Here is a 16,308-nt window from a genome sequence, read left to right as displayed (position 1 = left end):
TCTGAGCCAGAGGTATTTCTCAGATTAATTCATTTGAATTGTCTAATTAAAGAACTAAAAATTAAATATAGGTTTTCCTTTTCTTTTTAATCTTTTTCTTCTTCTTCCTCTTCTTCTTCTTCTTTTTTGTTCTGGGGCAAAACTGTGAAGTAGCAGCTTTCTGTGTGCTGAAGGCTATTTCACTGCACTGTTGATGTTGATACAAGATAGAATTCAAGGCCTCAGCACTCCCAGATGTTTTACAGAAACCCGTGGGAGGAGGTGCAGCAGGAGCATTAACAGCAGTGCTACTTCTCAGAAATGAAGGGTATGCCATTACCATAGATGCCTACTCATGAGGGGAAAGTGCTTTGACTTCATAAGGAGCACAGATGGCTAGTTTAGACTGAGACTTCATTTTCATGTGTCAATGGAGACATGACATGGAACCTTCTCTTGTCAACTGTAGGCTGAGCACATGTTTTGTGGTTGATAACTACAAAATTGTTTGGTGTTGGAAGGTCACTTCATCTTGCTCAGTAAAAAAAAGAAAACAGTAGTACTCCAGGTACTTTTCTAAGATGGTGATGTGTTCTTGTGTTCTGTAGCCATCACCTCTAAGAGTATTTTGACGTCTCCTTTTGTATATAGCGTCTAAAGAAAATTTAGAAAGGATTCATGTAAGTCATTCTGTCCTTACAGTGGGTGAGACACAGTCAGTGGAGATTTAAAGCATGGCAGATGAACTGCACCTGAAAAATTCGTGCTTCTCTTCGTGAATTGCAAAGGAATCCCTTGGTGATCAGCTAAGCTGTGGCTCTCTCTACTTTGAAATCTGAACTATTTGAGAGAAATGCCACTGCTTTTCTGCGACTGGCTTTCTGATGAGATGCTGTTATAGTTCTATAGGATGGATTTTTGTAGGACCTCATACTACATTTTTTTGAAAGGGAGAATTTTTGCTCTGTTACTTTGAGACTGTCCCAGATGTCAGCACCTCTGCTTTTGCTCAGCATGCCACCAGCAGATGTTTTACAGGGAGGCGTAACAGCTTTTTCAAAAAGCTGGCTTTTATAAGACAACTGGAATATGGTATCTGGGAATTCTTATGTGATAGTGGGAGAGCGGAGTGTATGCATCTGTCCATGTTTGGCCACGTTCGCTGCCTCCCGAGCTTCCCTCCCCCAGCTTGGCAATAAATGTTGCACTGTCATGTGTCATCCTTTTCCACTTCGACTCTTCCCTTCCGTTTTCAGTCCTGCCGACTTCACCCGCTCTGCTGCTTCTTATTCCTAGATACTTAACCTTACAGGATGCTGGCCATTGTATATCTGTGGTAGCCCATGTCTATATTGACAGTTTGGGATCCTATTCATAGCTCTGGGGGCTTGTTTATGTTGCTCTAGCCATTCCTTACATGTTTGAGAGCAGAAAACAACCTCCAATGCAGGTGAATTACAGTACCAGTGTTCATCTGTTTTATGTGCATATATATCACAACTTAGAGGAACACAATAATCTTTCAGACCAGGACTCTGTGTTAACTGTTTTCAAATGTAAGTTACAAGTCCTGTTGAATCTGTATGAAATAATCACAAATTCTGGTAGGAACTGAGGGAAGGGAAGACTGTGATGGATCAGATATTTGTCTAAGTCCAGAGCTTTCCATATGGATCCACTGAGGTAAGTTACATATATCATATAGTGTTGCATATGTGTTTTTATGACTTCATTTTAGTAATTTATGAGAGTACTTGTGTGACAAAGAACAAATTATGCATCGATAGATGTTTGCAAGATTGGAGCCCTTCTGTTTTCAGAGGCATACACACTCATGTTAGTGCCTTGCAACTTCTAACAACATAACGTAACGTAACATTACATTGTTAGAAGAGTTAGAGAGCTACTCTCTCTGAGGTTGTTGCCCTTTTCATATGCCCTTCCCATATCTAGGGGTGATCTTATGGTGAGTTCCTCTGATTGAGTCTCATAGTTGCATGCCTTCTGACAGAGATGAAGACCTTTCATGGATTAATGAAGAGCAGTGACCATGGCCAACGGTCAAGGTCAAACGAAATGACCATGAGAGACGCAGACAGTGACGCACTAAAACAATTCATCCACTCCTTTTCTGAAAGTCCCCTCAGATCTGAACAGGAAGTTGACCAAAGGCTCCATGTATTGTTCTGAAGAGTCAGAAGTGGCCTGCAGACTACTAATTGGTGCCCCTTCTTTAGAAAGTAAAGGACTCCTCTTCACCTTAATCTTTGGCTCAGTGCATTATTTTTGTTTGTTTATAAATGTCCACAGTAGCTCAGAGAAATTAAGGTAGACATTTCTGTGCATGTTTCAGGTAAAAGTAGAACTGATTTGGTGGGAAGAGGTCATGGAGTAATAGCTGTCTTAAGAGAAATGCGGTTTGAGTAATAACTAGTATTTCAAAATATATACACAGTCACAGGCCCAATTATTTATCTTTAAAATTTTACATTATTTTAATGTTTCTTTTTTTGCTGTTCTTTATTATTTTAGGAGGGTTTTTTAGGCTTTTGGGGTTTGTCTGCAATTTTTAAAAAGTATCACACACAAGAAGGTTGTTCACTGTGGTAAGTGGAGTGAAAATGAAAGCAAAAGTAACGTAATATGTGGAAGGCGCTTTTCCCTCTAGCCAAATGAACCTAAGTTGACCCTAAAGCAAACGTGACATTTAACCTTTCTTGTTACTACACATGCTGTGCTAAACTTGACCTCTGTCTGTTCTTTCCCGTCCCCTTACGAAGCGGACAGCTGAACATGCGGTGTATTTACAGTACGTGGAGATGTCTCAGGTTTCTTCTTTGAAGTGAGACGGTGCTCTGGCCTGTGAGGGAGCAGAGGGGCAGAGGCAGAGACGGGCAGAAACGCCTCTGCTATGTCAGCTCTCGTGGCTGGCTCTGACATGACCACTACAGAGTCTGCTCTCTGGCAGGCTCGGCTGGAGTTCTGTGCCTTGTAAGATGGCACCTGCCCTGTCTGCAGAACAGAGCCATTGCCTTTCTCTATCTCCTTGACCTGACCATGCATGCTCGGTACCCTGAGAGGCTTTGCTATGGGAAGCAGGAGTTTGAGTCTCCTTGGACAAGAAACAGCAGCTTCGTAGTGTTTATTTGAAAAGAATGAATTCTGAGAAAGGCTTTTGTTTGTATTTCAAGACTTCCCATTCTGTAAAATAACAGCAGAGTGAGAAATAGATAGAAATGGTATTGTACAAAGAGTAGTTCTTCTTTAGAGACCAACGTTGCTGATGAATTTTATTGTCATGATCATTTACTCCACTTCTTATTAAGTGACAGGGAATTCAGTGACATAAAAAGGGTTCCGCATCACTCAACACATCTTAAAGCACTGAAATGTAACATCAACATTCAAGGAGTATGGTCATTTCCCTGAGCAAAAGCTTTTTGTGTTACGGTAGAGTCATTCTGCATACATAGAAAAGCAAAGGCATCTTGAGGATGTCACTCCTGAGTTTTCTTACCCCATTTAGTTCTGCCTTTCTTAAAAGACTTTCAAGAACTTCTCTTGCTCCAAGCAGTATCCCAACTCAGCTGTACATTGAGATGTACAGTTCTGTGATCTTCTCTGTCTGCAGTGGGCACTTCAGTTTTTGGTTTTTTTTTTCAAGTGTGAAAATGACAACATATTCCTTGGATTCAACTCTATATATATTTCCTAAAATCTACTTGGAAATGTACTATTATCCTGTACTGAACCTGCAGCTTTCCTGACGTGCCCATGTTGATATTACTGCTCTCTTCCTCGCTAGCATTTGCCCTCAGTGGAGGGCTCAGCACTCTGAATTCTGAAGGTCAGAAACTCATGTCTTTTTATCTTTTTTACTGGCTAACATGAGCCAAGGATTGCCTTACAGGGATGCCTACTTTCCCTATACAGTCCATAGAAGCACTTTCCTCAAGCCTTCTGAATTGCCCTTTGCCAATTCCTGTCTCTTTTGACTGTGTAAGGATCTTTAGCAGCCATATAGCTGTTAAAAGTTAGTTGAGAAAAATTTCACACATGATCTTTAATGGGATGTCGTTCACTTTCTCTATTTTGGCTATCTAATTTTAGATGAGAAAAACTGTGTCCTGAGCTTTGCTAATGCTAGTGACTAGCTCCTACAAGAAGAGGTCCAGGATAGATTTGTAGATAGATACCATCATTTGTAGATGCCTACATTTAGTCAGATGAATGCCATCTGGTGTCATGGAGCTAAGCAAGTATAACCATAAATCTTCTCTGTGATGAGGGGATGTCTGTACCTGAACCAGTTATGAATGGGAACTGCTATAAAAGTTCTGTGGATTGTTGTACTCATGAATGAGAAAACCTATCCTGTGCTGCTGCTTTACTGTTTGTTTTGTTTCTGTCTGTCCATCCAGATAGTTCTCCACTGTGAGTCTTCTGTGAATCTGCCCTTGTCTGTTCTACTGGAAAAGTACTGTGAAGCTTTGTCAGCCCGCACCAATGTCACAGGTATTTATTTCTTCATTTCTTGTTGGCTTCCTGTTACTGTAGGATCTGTTTTCAAAGTGTCCTTGCTCCAGGAACATCTTTTCCTGCTGAGATAAACATAGTGCCTCCAGCCTTGTGTTTTCATTGGCAGCAACGTACAATGGTGTGACATGGAAAGAAAGCTTTGAATTTTGCACACCTGGAAAGAACTTCAGGTGAACTAATAATGGCAGCCCTTTTTTATAACTTAATCATTAAGCTGTCTGTACTCACCAACTGATATGGTAGTTGAAGGTCAGTGCTGTTAAATTGTCTCTATCCATGCTGGTCTAGACTCATTGCCTAAGGCTGTCTGCATTCCTCCAAGTGCAGCGTGGGACATCCAGGATGGGTAGGCAAAGACAGGTAGATTTACTAGTAAAATCCAGCCCTTGTGTGGCATTCGTTGTAGAAAATGGGGTGCTCTGACCAGATTGACAGCTGATACAAGCTAGGGATGAACCTTGGACATTTTCATCCAGATAAATGGAATATTTACCATGAAAAACACCAGTCCTTCAAATGAGAACACAGTACATATGTTTAACTGCAGACCTTTACCATTTCTCTTTCCCGATCCCACCATCAAGTTTCTAAATCCTGATTCTAACTTTTTAGGTATGGACAGAAGACTTTTCTGGGAGAGAGATAGGGTAGGGGCACTTAGGGGCACTGGCAGTGGGGTAAAGGGAATATCACACACTCTCTAGAAGGCAAAGGGCAGACAGCAGGAAGGATTGAGGGGGATATGGTGCCTTTGCTTTCCTCACATCAGTTTTTGAAAGCAGAGCAAAGCACTGATTCATGTGCTTGATTCTTGGCTAAAATGCACTAGCACAAAAATGATATTGTAAGAGATGTCAAACTGGATCCAGCTTTGCTTCAAAAGTGGGAGAGCCACTCCTCTGCAGGGTGACTGGGGAGTATGTGCTGCAATGGGTGATGCTACTGGGGGAAAAAGTAGGATTGTTTCTTTCCCCCTCGCTTCTCTTTCCCCTGAAAAATCTTCATGGAGGGAGAAGTTTAAAATATCTTGTAATAATGTAGATATTATCATTCAGCCAGTTCTCCAGCCCTGAGAAATGACAAAGGAAATGCACAAGGAAGAAAAAAATCTTTCTGTATGATACATCGTATCAGTTGTGGTTTACTCTGACTATATCAGTTCCTTAAGGACAATAAGCTGATCTAGATAAGCTGATCAGACTGAAGTTTGAAAGTTGTGTTGCCTTCACTGACTTTTAATTTGCATATAAATGGGTGTGTTGACCTGTATTATGAATCTAGCCTGAGCTCTGCAGCCTGTGCCATTGTGTTCCAGGGAGCAACTCTGCCTCATGTGGTATATTTGCTTGTATAAATTTTAATGACATCTATTGCGTTCTGTAACTGGAAACAAAGAAAAGATAGATGAGGTTCTGTGAAACCTTCCATAATTTTGGACCTTTCTTTTGTAAGTATTGTTGTAAAACTTGTCATTAATTCATAATGTATTTTTCCTCATCCAGAGCTTCTACTGCAAAAAAACAAATTTCACACCAGGCTGTCTTAGAAGCTGGCAAACAATTTACTTCTCAATTGTTGACAAAAAATAGTTTTCTGGGCTATTTACATGATGCATGAACACAGGGCATTTTCTCAGTCTGAGTGCAACTACTGTAATAGTATTTTAATATGAAAAGGGAGGAGAGAAGTCGCAGAAGCCTCTCTTCTATTGCACTATCATTGTAAGGTATCACTGATCAAAAAGGTAAAGCACTGCTCTGAAATTAATGAAACTTGATTGTTATATAGAGACAATCCAACATGCAGCTTTTCTAGACCATACCTTCCCATAATGTTTGTGACATTTCTGTAGCATGCTTCAAAATCCTATGAACCTGTACTCTGCTTTGAGCAGGGGCTTATACATATAGTAAAACCCAAAGTTGATTCATGTTTAGACAGGCTGGACATAAGCCCAGACTCAAACATAAGCATGAAGTGAACTTTGGGACATACTAGGCACAAAAAATCAATGTTTTGCTTAGCATGGGCTGATGTACTTTTCTTGATGTGGTGGATCACCAACATGGTGCTTCTAACCACTACATCTTCCTTTTGTCTTCCATGACAACTGCAGGATCTTCAAAAAAGTCTGTACTATTCAGCTATGAGTCTTCTCACTTAAAATGGAGGTCTACAATATAGTGATCTCCTCTTCATAGTCAGTAAAGTTCTAGTTGGTACAGTTAAAGTCCAAAGCATGATTTCATCCTAACTAGGAACCAAAATGGAACAGAAATTAAACAGTTTTTCTTTAAAAGCATCCAAGGATAACAATCTCCTGTGACTAAGTCTACACTAATTTTTTGATGTCCAAAATTAGGTGAGCTATGTGGATCCTTCATTTTGAACTGTCGTAGCAATAAGGAGATATCACATTGGAACATTGGTGTGCTCCATTCAGCAGCATGGAACCAGACCGTAGTCTGCAATGTCTGATTCTTTTATCTGGCTCACATTTTTTGACACAGTGCAGATACCATCTTTTAGAAGCAGGAAAAAATCAACAAAAAATCCCCAAAGAGAGCCATATTGAACAATCTTTATTTATAGGTGGGAGAACAGTAATCATGAAAGTTTTATAATGGTTATCTTCCTTGTCTCTTTTCCAGAAGATGCTGTTAATTAGTCCAATATGTTAATTTCCTCCCCCTATAATTACTAACTTCACCCCCCAAATATGTTCACACTAAGTATCCCAAACAGATGGCATAAAATGCTTTTGAGGATTTCATGTATGTGTAATTTCACCGAATTGCTGAGTGAATGACATTGTAAATTCAGTCTGAAGTGATTTAAACCATGCAGTACTTTTTCAGAGGTGGAAGGTAGGATAACTCACTCGCTCTTTTGGGTGTTGTTTCCTTGAAATGGCAAGGAAATTTTCCTGGATGGCACCTTCATGATTGCTTGGGTGCAGCTTTTGAGCTTGATAGGAATGCATGATTTTATTTGTGGACCTGAAGAAGAATTTTATTTAATTATTACTTTGCTTTCACATGTACGAGGAATTGGTTGAAATGGCAGGATTTTTCTACAGTTACTCAGCTGAAGATGTTCCCGATGTTGTAATCACCTGATATGGTTTGGCTACAATTATAGTAATATGCAGGATGACCGAATGACTGTAATTCTATATATCTGCATGATACATGCACTGAGTTATACCTTGATTTTTAATGGGAACCTAGAAGAAGTGGGTCCTGAGTTCACACTGATATTCCATGGGTTTTGTCATGCTTCCTTTCACATCCTTTGACCTTCCCATCTTATGTGTTTCCACTAGAAGCTAAAAGTCTTGACTCACATCTGATCCTACTCACTTTTGATCTCCATGGAAGTCTTTTGATCTCACTTTTTGGTCCATCGACATGTTTGGCCACACAATCTTTAAGACCTCGTCAAAAGGTGATTCTTCTGAAAACAGGAATTTTGTCCAAAAAATAAACCAGAAGGTGGATGGCCAGTGCTACTGTATTGATTGTATTACTATAAGAATTACATTCTTTATATTCCGTCTCTTTCTTACCCTTCAGTCGCTTTGAAGGTTGTAATTTGCATTTATAAGGCTATTCAGACAACCCAATAAAGAAGAGACAGTAGATTAGATGTTATGCATTTTATTTCATGAAGTCCTGGGATTCACTGAAAGCAAAAATGGTTTGTTCCCCCTGGTGACTGGATTGTCTTGAGGTGGGGATTAGTTCCTTGCCCTCTTTTTGGTCACTGTAATACGGTGAAAGACTTTTGTCTCACAGAAGTGGTGTGAATCTCCTGATTCTGAGTAGTGCAGGATTCCACCTTACAAATTCTGGCTTATACTACTCTGATGTTTTCTCAAGTCTCTGGGGAAGCTCTGGTTTAAGGAACATGCTGGTGGATGTGGGAGGAATGTGTCCAGCGATGGATTCCAACACACAGCTCCTCAAAGATGCTAGTCAAGTCTCCAACTAACCTGACGTCGCTTGGAGATTGCATAATTTCCCCTGTTTAATAATTTCACATAATTTCACTGCTGGGACAGTGTCTTATACTAGAGGCTTCTCCAGCACTTACAATAGCACAAAACTGGGTAGGTATGAAAAGTGGTTTCCTTTTCTTATTCATTCTTACACCTCTTTGTCAAACCCCTTTGTCATAGTATAACCCTGGTAGGCAGCTAAGCACCATACAGCCATTTTCTTACTCCCCCCCTGTAGGACAGGGAACAGAATCAGAAGGATAAAAGTAAGAAAACTTGTGGGTTGAGATAAAAAAATTTCACTAGGTAAAGCAAAAGCCGTGCATGCAAGCAAAGCAAAACCAGGAATTAATTCACCACTTCCCTTTGGCAGGCAGGTGTTCAGCCATCCCCAGGAAAGCAGGGCTCCATCACACGTGATGGTTACTTGGGAAGACAAATGCCATTACTCCGAACGTCATCCCCTTTCTTCTTCTTCATCCCCAGTTTTATATGCTGCACATGACATCATATGGTATGGAATATCCCTTTGGTCAGTTGGGGTCATTTGTCCCGGCTGTGTCCCCTCCCAGTTTGTTGTGCACCCCCAGCCTCCTCGCTGGTGGGATGATGTGAGAAGCGCAAAAGGCCTTGATGCTGTGTCAGCACTGCTCAGCAATAATGAAAACAGCCCTGTGTTATCAACACCATTTTCATCACAAATCCAAAACACAGCCCCATACAAGCTACTGTGAAGAAATTTATGCCAACTAAAAAGCAGTATACTCTTATAGGCCCCATGCAGAATCTCATCCAACACATCTGACATGTCTGCACTATTTCTCCTGGACAGGCATTGGCGTCAGAGTCCAATACCTTCTGACCAGGTTCTTTTAAATATTCCACGTGTAGAGGGTATGATGTTTAATGAAAAATTTACTTATTGGAAGATATTTGATCGGATTTAGAAAAGTGATATAAAATATACAGATAAGACAATACAGTATAGTCTATATATGTCTGCATATGTAGACTATATATATGCCTAAATATATAGATGTGTCTATGTATATAGTACAGTATAGTAAGTTAGACTTACAAAAATCTAACAATTGCAATACACAGTTCAATCACAATACCAGTATGATCCTCATTACTGGTGTCCTTAATAAGCTCACCATCACGACACTGCATATCCCCCATCGCTGGGAATGAATACATAGCTTGATGCCAGCTCAAGCCCACTGCACTCTTCAGAACTCTTCTGTTAACTGTTTAGGTTTCATAGTCTCTGTTGGGCTGAGCCATGTATGCACTCCCCCCCATGCTGGTCTGGCTAACTCAGGGAGACATTCACAGCCTTTTAATGGACTCAGGGAGAAACATTTACACCACCAGCTGATCCACTCAACTGTTGATAGCTGTTTATCTAAATCAAAGGCCACCCCCTGGTCCCCTTTGTGTTGAGATAAAGTCAGCTTCTTTGCAACAGCTGTGGTCAGTCACACCCTACATGATTTCCCTGACCTCCATGGGCACAGCACCTCTGCCTGTCTCTTCTGAGCTTTCTTCCATTCTAGGGGTTTATCGGTCAGTCACAACTGGCCAAAGCAAGGTTCAATCAAGAGAAGGATTTATGAAATCTTATGCCATTCTGAAGAATGAATCAAATTCCTCTCTGGTCACTGTCACACTTCGGATAATAACTTCTTAATATGACTATCGATGTTGATCTACCAAAGACGTCTTCTTGCCTAGAGGTCTCATGTAAACCAACTACAGGTAGCCTTATGCTCAACTGCTGTGCGATCTTTGTCATTCAAGCCTAAATCAGTGAGCTTAAGGTGCAAAAGTGGTCCCTCTATGACAAAAAAAACCCAAACATGTACATAAGGGTTTCTTCAGACCTTTGAATACTGCATCAATGTTATGGATCTGGTTCTGTTTCCAGCTATGAAAAGTACGTAACTACGAAGTAAATACGGGTATGTGTGTGTGTACTGGGAGAAGTAAATGTATATGTTTGTGGTTTCTAGGTTTTAGAATCCTCAAATGTGGATTTCTTGTTGAAATGAAGTTTTTTTGAAAGAATTCTTTGGGGAACCAATTGAATATGTAACTTAATTTTATCACTATTTTATAGATTACATTTATCTTAACTTTAATTTGAAATACTCATGGACAAAAAAAGTAAATGATTGTAAAGCTTAATTTCAAACATTAAAAACTGTCAAGTTCATTTTTCAGAAAATTATTCCCCATCATTTTGATAAGAAAGAGATTGAAGGCTTGATGCTGTGCTTGTACAGTGTTTCTGCCACCTTGAAGCTGTACAGTACAGTACAATGCTTTGATTTCTGTCATTTTTTGTTTTGATGTTGTCCCCAGACAGATCTGCCTCTGTGAACATGGCACAAGTCTCTAAACAAGGCTTTGTAAATATTGTGAAATAGTGGACCTTGCAGACTGTGAATGATTTAATTTTTCAATGATTCTGTTTTCTTGGAGCTTAATTCAAACAAAATACGAACTTTCTAGATTTTGTTTATGGAGGAATTATCTGTGCTACTTTACTGGAAAGGATTCTCTCATCTGTGGCTAGAAGACTTTCTTTTTCATACAGATTCTTTGTATTGTTTCAATTTGTAACCCAGAAGCAACACAGGACTTTTCTCAAGGTAATCTCCATGCCTATTATAAAGGACATTTGTCTTATTGAAAGATAATCAGTGTTAAGTTGTTCATTTCAAAGCTTAGTAAACAAGAGTTGACTACCTGGTTAGATTTTTCCCTTGGTTCACTCTTTATGTCTGATTGGGACTTCTACTGATCATGAATCTCTGCAGATCAGACAGGTGTGACCATCTGGGGCTTGCAGATCTTTTAGTATGGCTTTCTGTGCTGGTTGTAATACCACTATCCTGATTTGATGTGAATACAGGCTGGATTGGGTCATTTATGCTTAATTCATGTATGGAGGTCACCTCTGTGAACCAGGCAGGTGGGACTGCACCTGGAGGTTCAGAGCAAAAGCTAATACCTGAAATGTTAGTAGGAGCCATTGCATTGTTACTGAGGGTCTCATGGATTCATAGGGTGGGACTTATCTCACACATTACACATTGGAATATTTGTGTTTACATGTGGAGCCACTGCATTGTTACTGGGGGTCTCATGGATTCATAGGGTGGGACTTATCTCACACGTTACACATTGGAATATTTGTGTTTACATGTAAGTCTGAGCTCCCATTATTGCCAGTGGAATGGGGTTTAGTTGCCTTCACATCAGTGCCCAGTGCCCTTTGAGATGCTTTAGGGTGACCAAGACCTGCAGGGCTAGCAGATACGACACAATCTACAAGAATCTTGTGCCCCTTAGAATAGCTGCTGCTGCCTGGAGAGAGATCTCAGGGCACTAGTGGCACGAGGTGCCTATGTGTGGCCATCTGAATCCTTCCTTAGATCTCCATTGACTGCACTAGGTGAACTAGATGAGTTGAATTAGATGTTGAGCATTTAAGCAAATGCTCAAGCCACACTGCTTGAGTCGCAGAATGCAAAGGTAGGGACTAGGAGAATGAAGAACCACCCACTGTAGGAATCACAGAATCATGGAATCACAGAATCATTAAGGTTGGAAAAGACCTTCAAGATCATCAAGTCCAACCATCAACCCAACACCACCATGCCCACTAAACCATGTCCTGAAGTGCCATGTCCACACATTTTTTGAATACTTCTAGTGATGGTGACTCCACCACCTCTCTGGGCAGCCTGTTCCAGTGTTTGACCACTCTCTTAGTAAAGAAATTTTTCCTAATATCTAGTCTGAGATAGTCTAAATCTAGGGTTCGAGACTATGTAAGGAACCTGGAGGTGCACAAGTACAATGGGATCTGATGAGATGCATCTGTGGGTCCCGAGGGAACTGGTGGATAAAGTTGCTAAGCCACTATACATCATATAGTGTTGTGAGAAGTTGTGGCAATCTGGTAAAGTTCCCACTGACTGGAAAGGGGGAAACATAACCCCTATTTTTAAAAAGGGAAAAAAGGAGGACCCAGGGAAGTACAGGCCAGTCAGTCTCACCTCTGTGCCTAGCAAGATCATGGAGCAGATCCTCCTGGAGACTATGCTAAGGCACGTGGAAAATAAGGAGGTGATTGGTGACAGCCAACATAGTTTCACTAAGGGAAAATCATGCCTGGCAAATTTGGTGACCTCTAAGACAGGGTTGCAGCGTTGATGGATAAGGGAAGAGTGACTGACATCATCTACTTGGACTTGTGCAAAGCATTTGACATGGTCCCACGTGACATCTAAATTGGAGACACATGGATTTGACAGATGCACCTCTTGCTGGATAAGGAATTGGCTGGATGGAAGCACTCAGAGTTGTGGTCAACAGCTTGATGTCCAAGTGGAGACCAGTGATGAGTGGTGTTCCTCAGGTTGGTATTGGGACCAGTATTGTCCAACATCTTTTTTGGTGACATGGACAGTGGCATTGAGTGCACCCTCAGCAAGTTTGCTGATGACACCAAGCTGTGTGGTGCGGTCGACACGCTGGAGGGAAGGGATGCCATCCAGAGGGACCTGGACAGGCTTGAGAGTTGGGCCCATGGGAACCTCATGAGGTTCAACAAGGCCAAGTGCAAGGTCCTGCACATGGGTCAGGGCAATCCCAAGCACAAATAGAGGCTGGGTGGAGAATGGATTTGGAGCAGCCCTGAGGAGAAGGACTTGGGGTTACTGGTGGGTGAAAAGCTGGACATGAGCCAGCAATGTGTGCTTGCAGCCCAGAAAGCCAGCCATATTCTGGGCTGCATCAAAAGCAGCGTGGCCAGTAGATTGAGGGAGGTGATTGTGCCCCTCTACTCCACTCTTATTAGACCCCACCTGGAGTACTGTGTCCAGTGCTGGGGCCTCCAGCATAAGAAGGTCATGGACCTGTTGAAGCAGGTCCAGAGGAGGGCCACAAAAATGATCAGAGGGGTGGAACACCTGTCCTACAAAGACACACTGAGAGAATTGGGGTTATTCAGCCCAGGGAAGAGAAGGCTTCAGAGAGACCTTAGAATAGCCTTCCAGTACCTGAAGGGGGCCCACAAGAAAGCTGGAGAGGGACTTTTTACAAGGCCATGTAGTGATAGGACAATGGGCAATGTTTTAAACAGAAAGAGGGTAGATTTAGATTAGATATAAGGAAGAAATTCTTCACTATGAGGGTGGTGAGGCACTGGAACAGGTTGCCCAAAGAAGTTATGGATGCACCATCCCTGGAAGTGTTCAAGGCCAGGTTGGATGGGGCTTTGAGCAGTGTGATCTAGTGGAAGGTGTCCCTGCCCATGGCAGGGAGGCTGGAACTAGATGATCTTTCAGGTCCCTTTCAACCCAAACTATTCCGTGATTCTGTGGTTCTATGACCCCTATATAGGCACTTCCACATCGTGTTCATAGAAACAATTCCAGGTGTTTCATAGAAGTCTTCAAATTGAATGCCATATAGCATGTAGTCTGCAAGATGGAAGTTACATCCAAATTTATAGCTCAAATGCGTATATGAAATCTTCTCTGAGAAGGTGATTTAATCACAGATGCTTTGGCTATAAAAAAAAAAAAAAGCCACAAGTGTTTTGCCTTGATGCCACTGCTGCTGAGTGCACATAGGCTGTAGGTTTTTCTTGTCTGGCTGTTGTTAATTTTTAATAGTCAAATTCAATCAATCATTCTTTTAGTAGATGAAAGTTTCATGACAGACAAGCAGATTTGATAACTCGCTTTCTATCCAGAACTGCAAAGGTGAGGCACTCACTGCTCCAGGGGTTATTTATTTCTGTACATTGCACCATTCTTATTCTTGGAAACAGAAGATTTGGCCTCATTACATCTCTAAATATCCCTCCACAGTAATGGCATGGCAGCAGTTCTCACTGTTTCCATTCTGATTTTCACAGCGGGTCACATCAGTGCACGCTTCCATTTATAATGATACTTGGATGAGCTATTTGTTTCGGTGTATGCTTTGCACTCGCTTGGCATCAGCTGAAGCTACGTACGCTGCTCCTGCAGCTGCCTGTGGGGCACTGAGGAATGTGCTTTCATCACATCCACACAATCCAGTTACTGTGCACAGGCATAAAGTTAACCTTGAGCATCAGCGTTTGCGTGATCAAAGCTCAATCTAAAGACGCAGGCAATCCCCCCAGCGCTTCCTATTCTCAGATGTTGCAATAACACTATTTAAATAGAGGTGATGATGTTGGTTTACTTTCCCACTGCCTCAAATGACATACCAGCCAGTCTAGCCCTGCTTTCTTGTACTTCCCAAAATAAAGCTGACTGTGTTGTATGTTGTTGCACAATTTGTATTACTGCCACTGGTCCTTATAATTTAAAAAGTTGCATTTTTTAAGTCTGGTGCAGTTGCAAGCTGAGGATATGGAAAAACTCTCACGTATTAAGAAACTATGTAGACAGTCCAACAAGTTCTGTGGTCCACTAGAGGGGATTATTTCGAATCGTAGGTTCATAGAATCATTTACGTTGGAAAAGACCCTTAAGATCATTGAGTCCAACCATTAACCTAACACTACCAAGGCCACCACTAAGCCATATCCCTAAGCGCCAAATCTATTTTGTATGTTTGCTGTACAAAGAAATTATTTATGGTGGTTTTGGTTGGGTTTTTTTGGGGGAGGTGTGTGGGTTTTTTTGTCAATGGTTTATGGATAAGACATATAAACATATCTAAAGTTTTCCACATTTACCCTAGGTTTCCAGAAGCTGAGAAGTTCTTCCAAAATTTACAGAAAAAAATCTCTAAGCTGTGTAAATGAGGCTGTAAAGTGCTCAGCTACTATAGTGATGAGAGCCACACAGAGAGTTTTGGGGTTTTTGCTGGGGGGGTGTGGTGTTTTGGTTTTTTTTTTCACATGAGTAACTATTGTTTGTGGTCTGGCTTTGAGTTGTGATTCTGCATGTGAAACATATTTCAGTAAGTAGTTGCTCCAGCGCCTTGATCCCATGAATGGGTGCTTTTGCAGAACCTCAGGAAACTACCAAATGAAGTAATCTTGGCTTAGAAGAGGGACCGACTACACTGGAAGTGGTGCTAGGGATTTAAGATGAAATAAGCACTCCGCTGATATCAGTAATAATTTTCCTCAGACTTTACATTTACGGGAAGGTAACAACCCTCTGAACATCTTCATCAAAACAGTCTCTCAACTCTGAACTGACTGAAAAGACAATCTATAGGACATCTGCCTGGAGTCTCTAAAGTGTTGGGTATGTGGGTCTGAGGGAGGACTGTAGAACAGGGTTCCTGATGGTATAAAGTCAGGGCAGATCCCTGACTTTATAGATACTTAGATACTAGAAGGATTTACAGTGATCAACCTCATGGCATTGCCGTGCTGCCAACTTGGGATGCTGTGAAGAGTAAGGAAAGAGAAAAGTGAACAGTGTAAAATTTTAGAGGCATGCAAATAAGACAGGCATAGCTCATAAACAAAAACATGTTACAGTGGGAACATGCCACTGAGTTTTGTTTCATATTTCAAAAGAGTGGCACACCTCAATCCTGGAACTGTCAGTTCTGCATGATATGTTCTCAGCAGACTCTCAGTAATGACTGCTATAATGCCACACTTCATAAAATATACTTAAATCTTTGAATTTATACAGTTGGTACAATAAATACCATTTGCTGAATGTGGTTTCTAAATTAGATATAATTTTTTGTACACTTGGCAGATAAAAATATACTCTGTAGAACCTCTCATTTTGTCAACTTCTACTAAACAG

General features: G+C 41.1%; 1 protein-coding gene across 1 annotated transcript in view; it reads left to right on the top strand.

The window, feature by feature from the left end:
- Positions 1-16,308, top strand: part of CRHR2 (corticotropin releasing hormone receptor 2) — a gene marked incomplete at both ends in the record, with an annotated part of 181,638 nt that overhangs the window by 10,075 nt on the left and 155,255 nt on the right. Inside the window, one exon of the mRNA XM_082015500.1 lies at positions 4,401-4,494. Coding sequence (XP_081871626.1) covers positions 4,401-4,494 — 94 coding nt within the window. The remainder of the gene's footprint in view (positions 1-4,400; positions 4,495-16,308) is intronic.

The sequence above is a fragment of the Phaethon aethereus genome (assembly GCF_964289735.1).
Source record: "Phaethon aethereus genome assembly, chromosome: 2".
NCBI classification, from domain to species: Eukaryota; Metazoa; Chordata; class Aves; order Phaethontiformes; family Phaethontidae; genus Phaethon; species Phaethon aethereus.
Note: the sequence above shows the minus strand (reverse complement) of the source record. Positions and strands in the feature narration are given on the sequence as shown.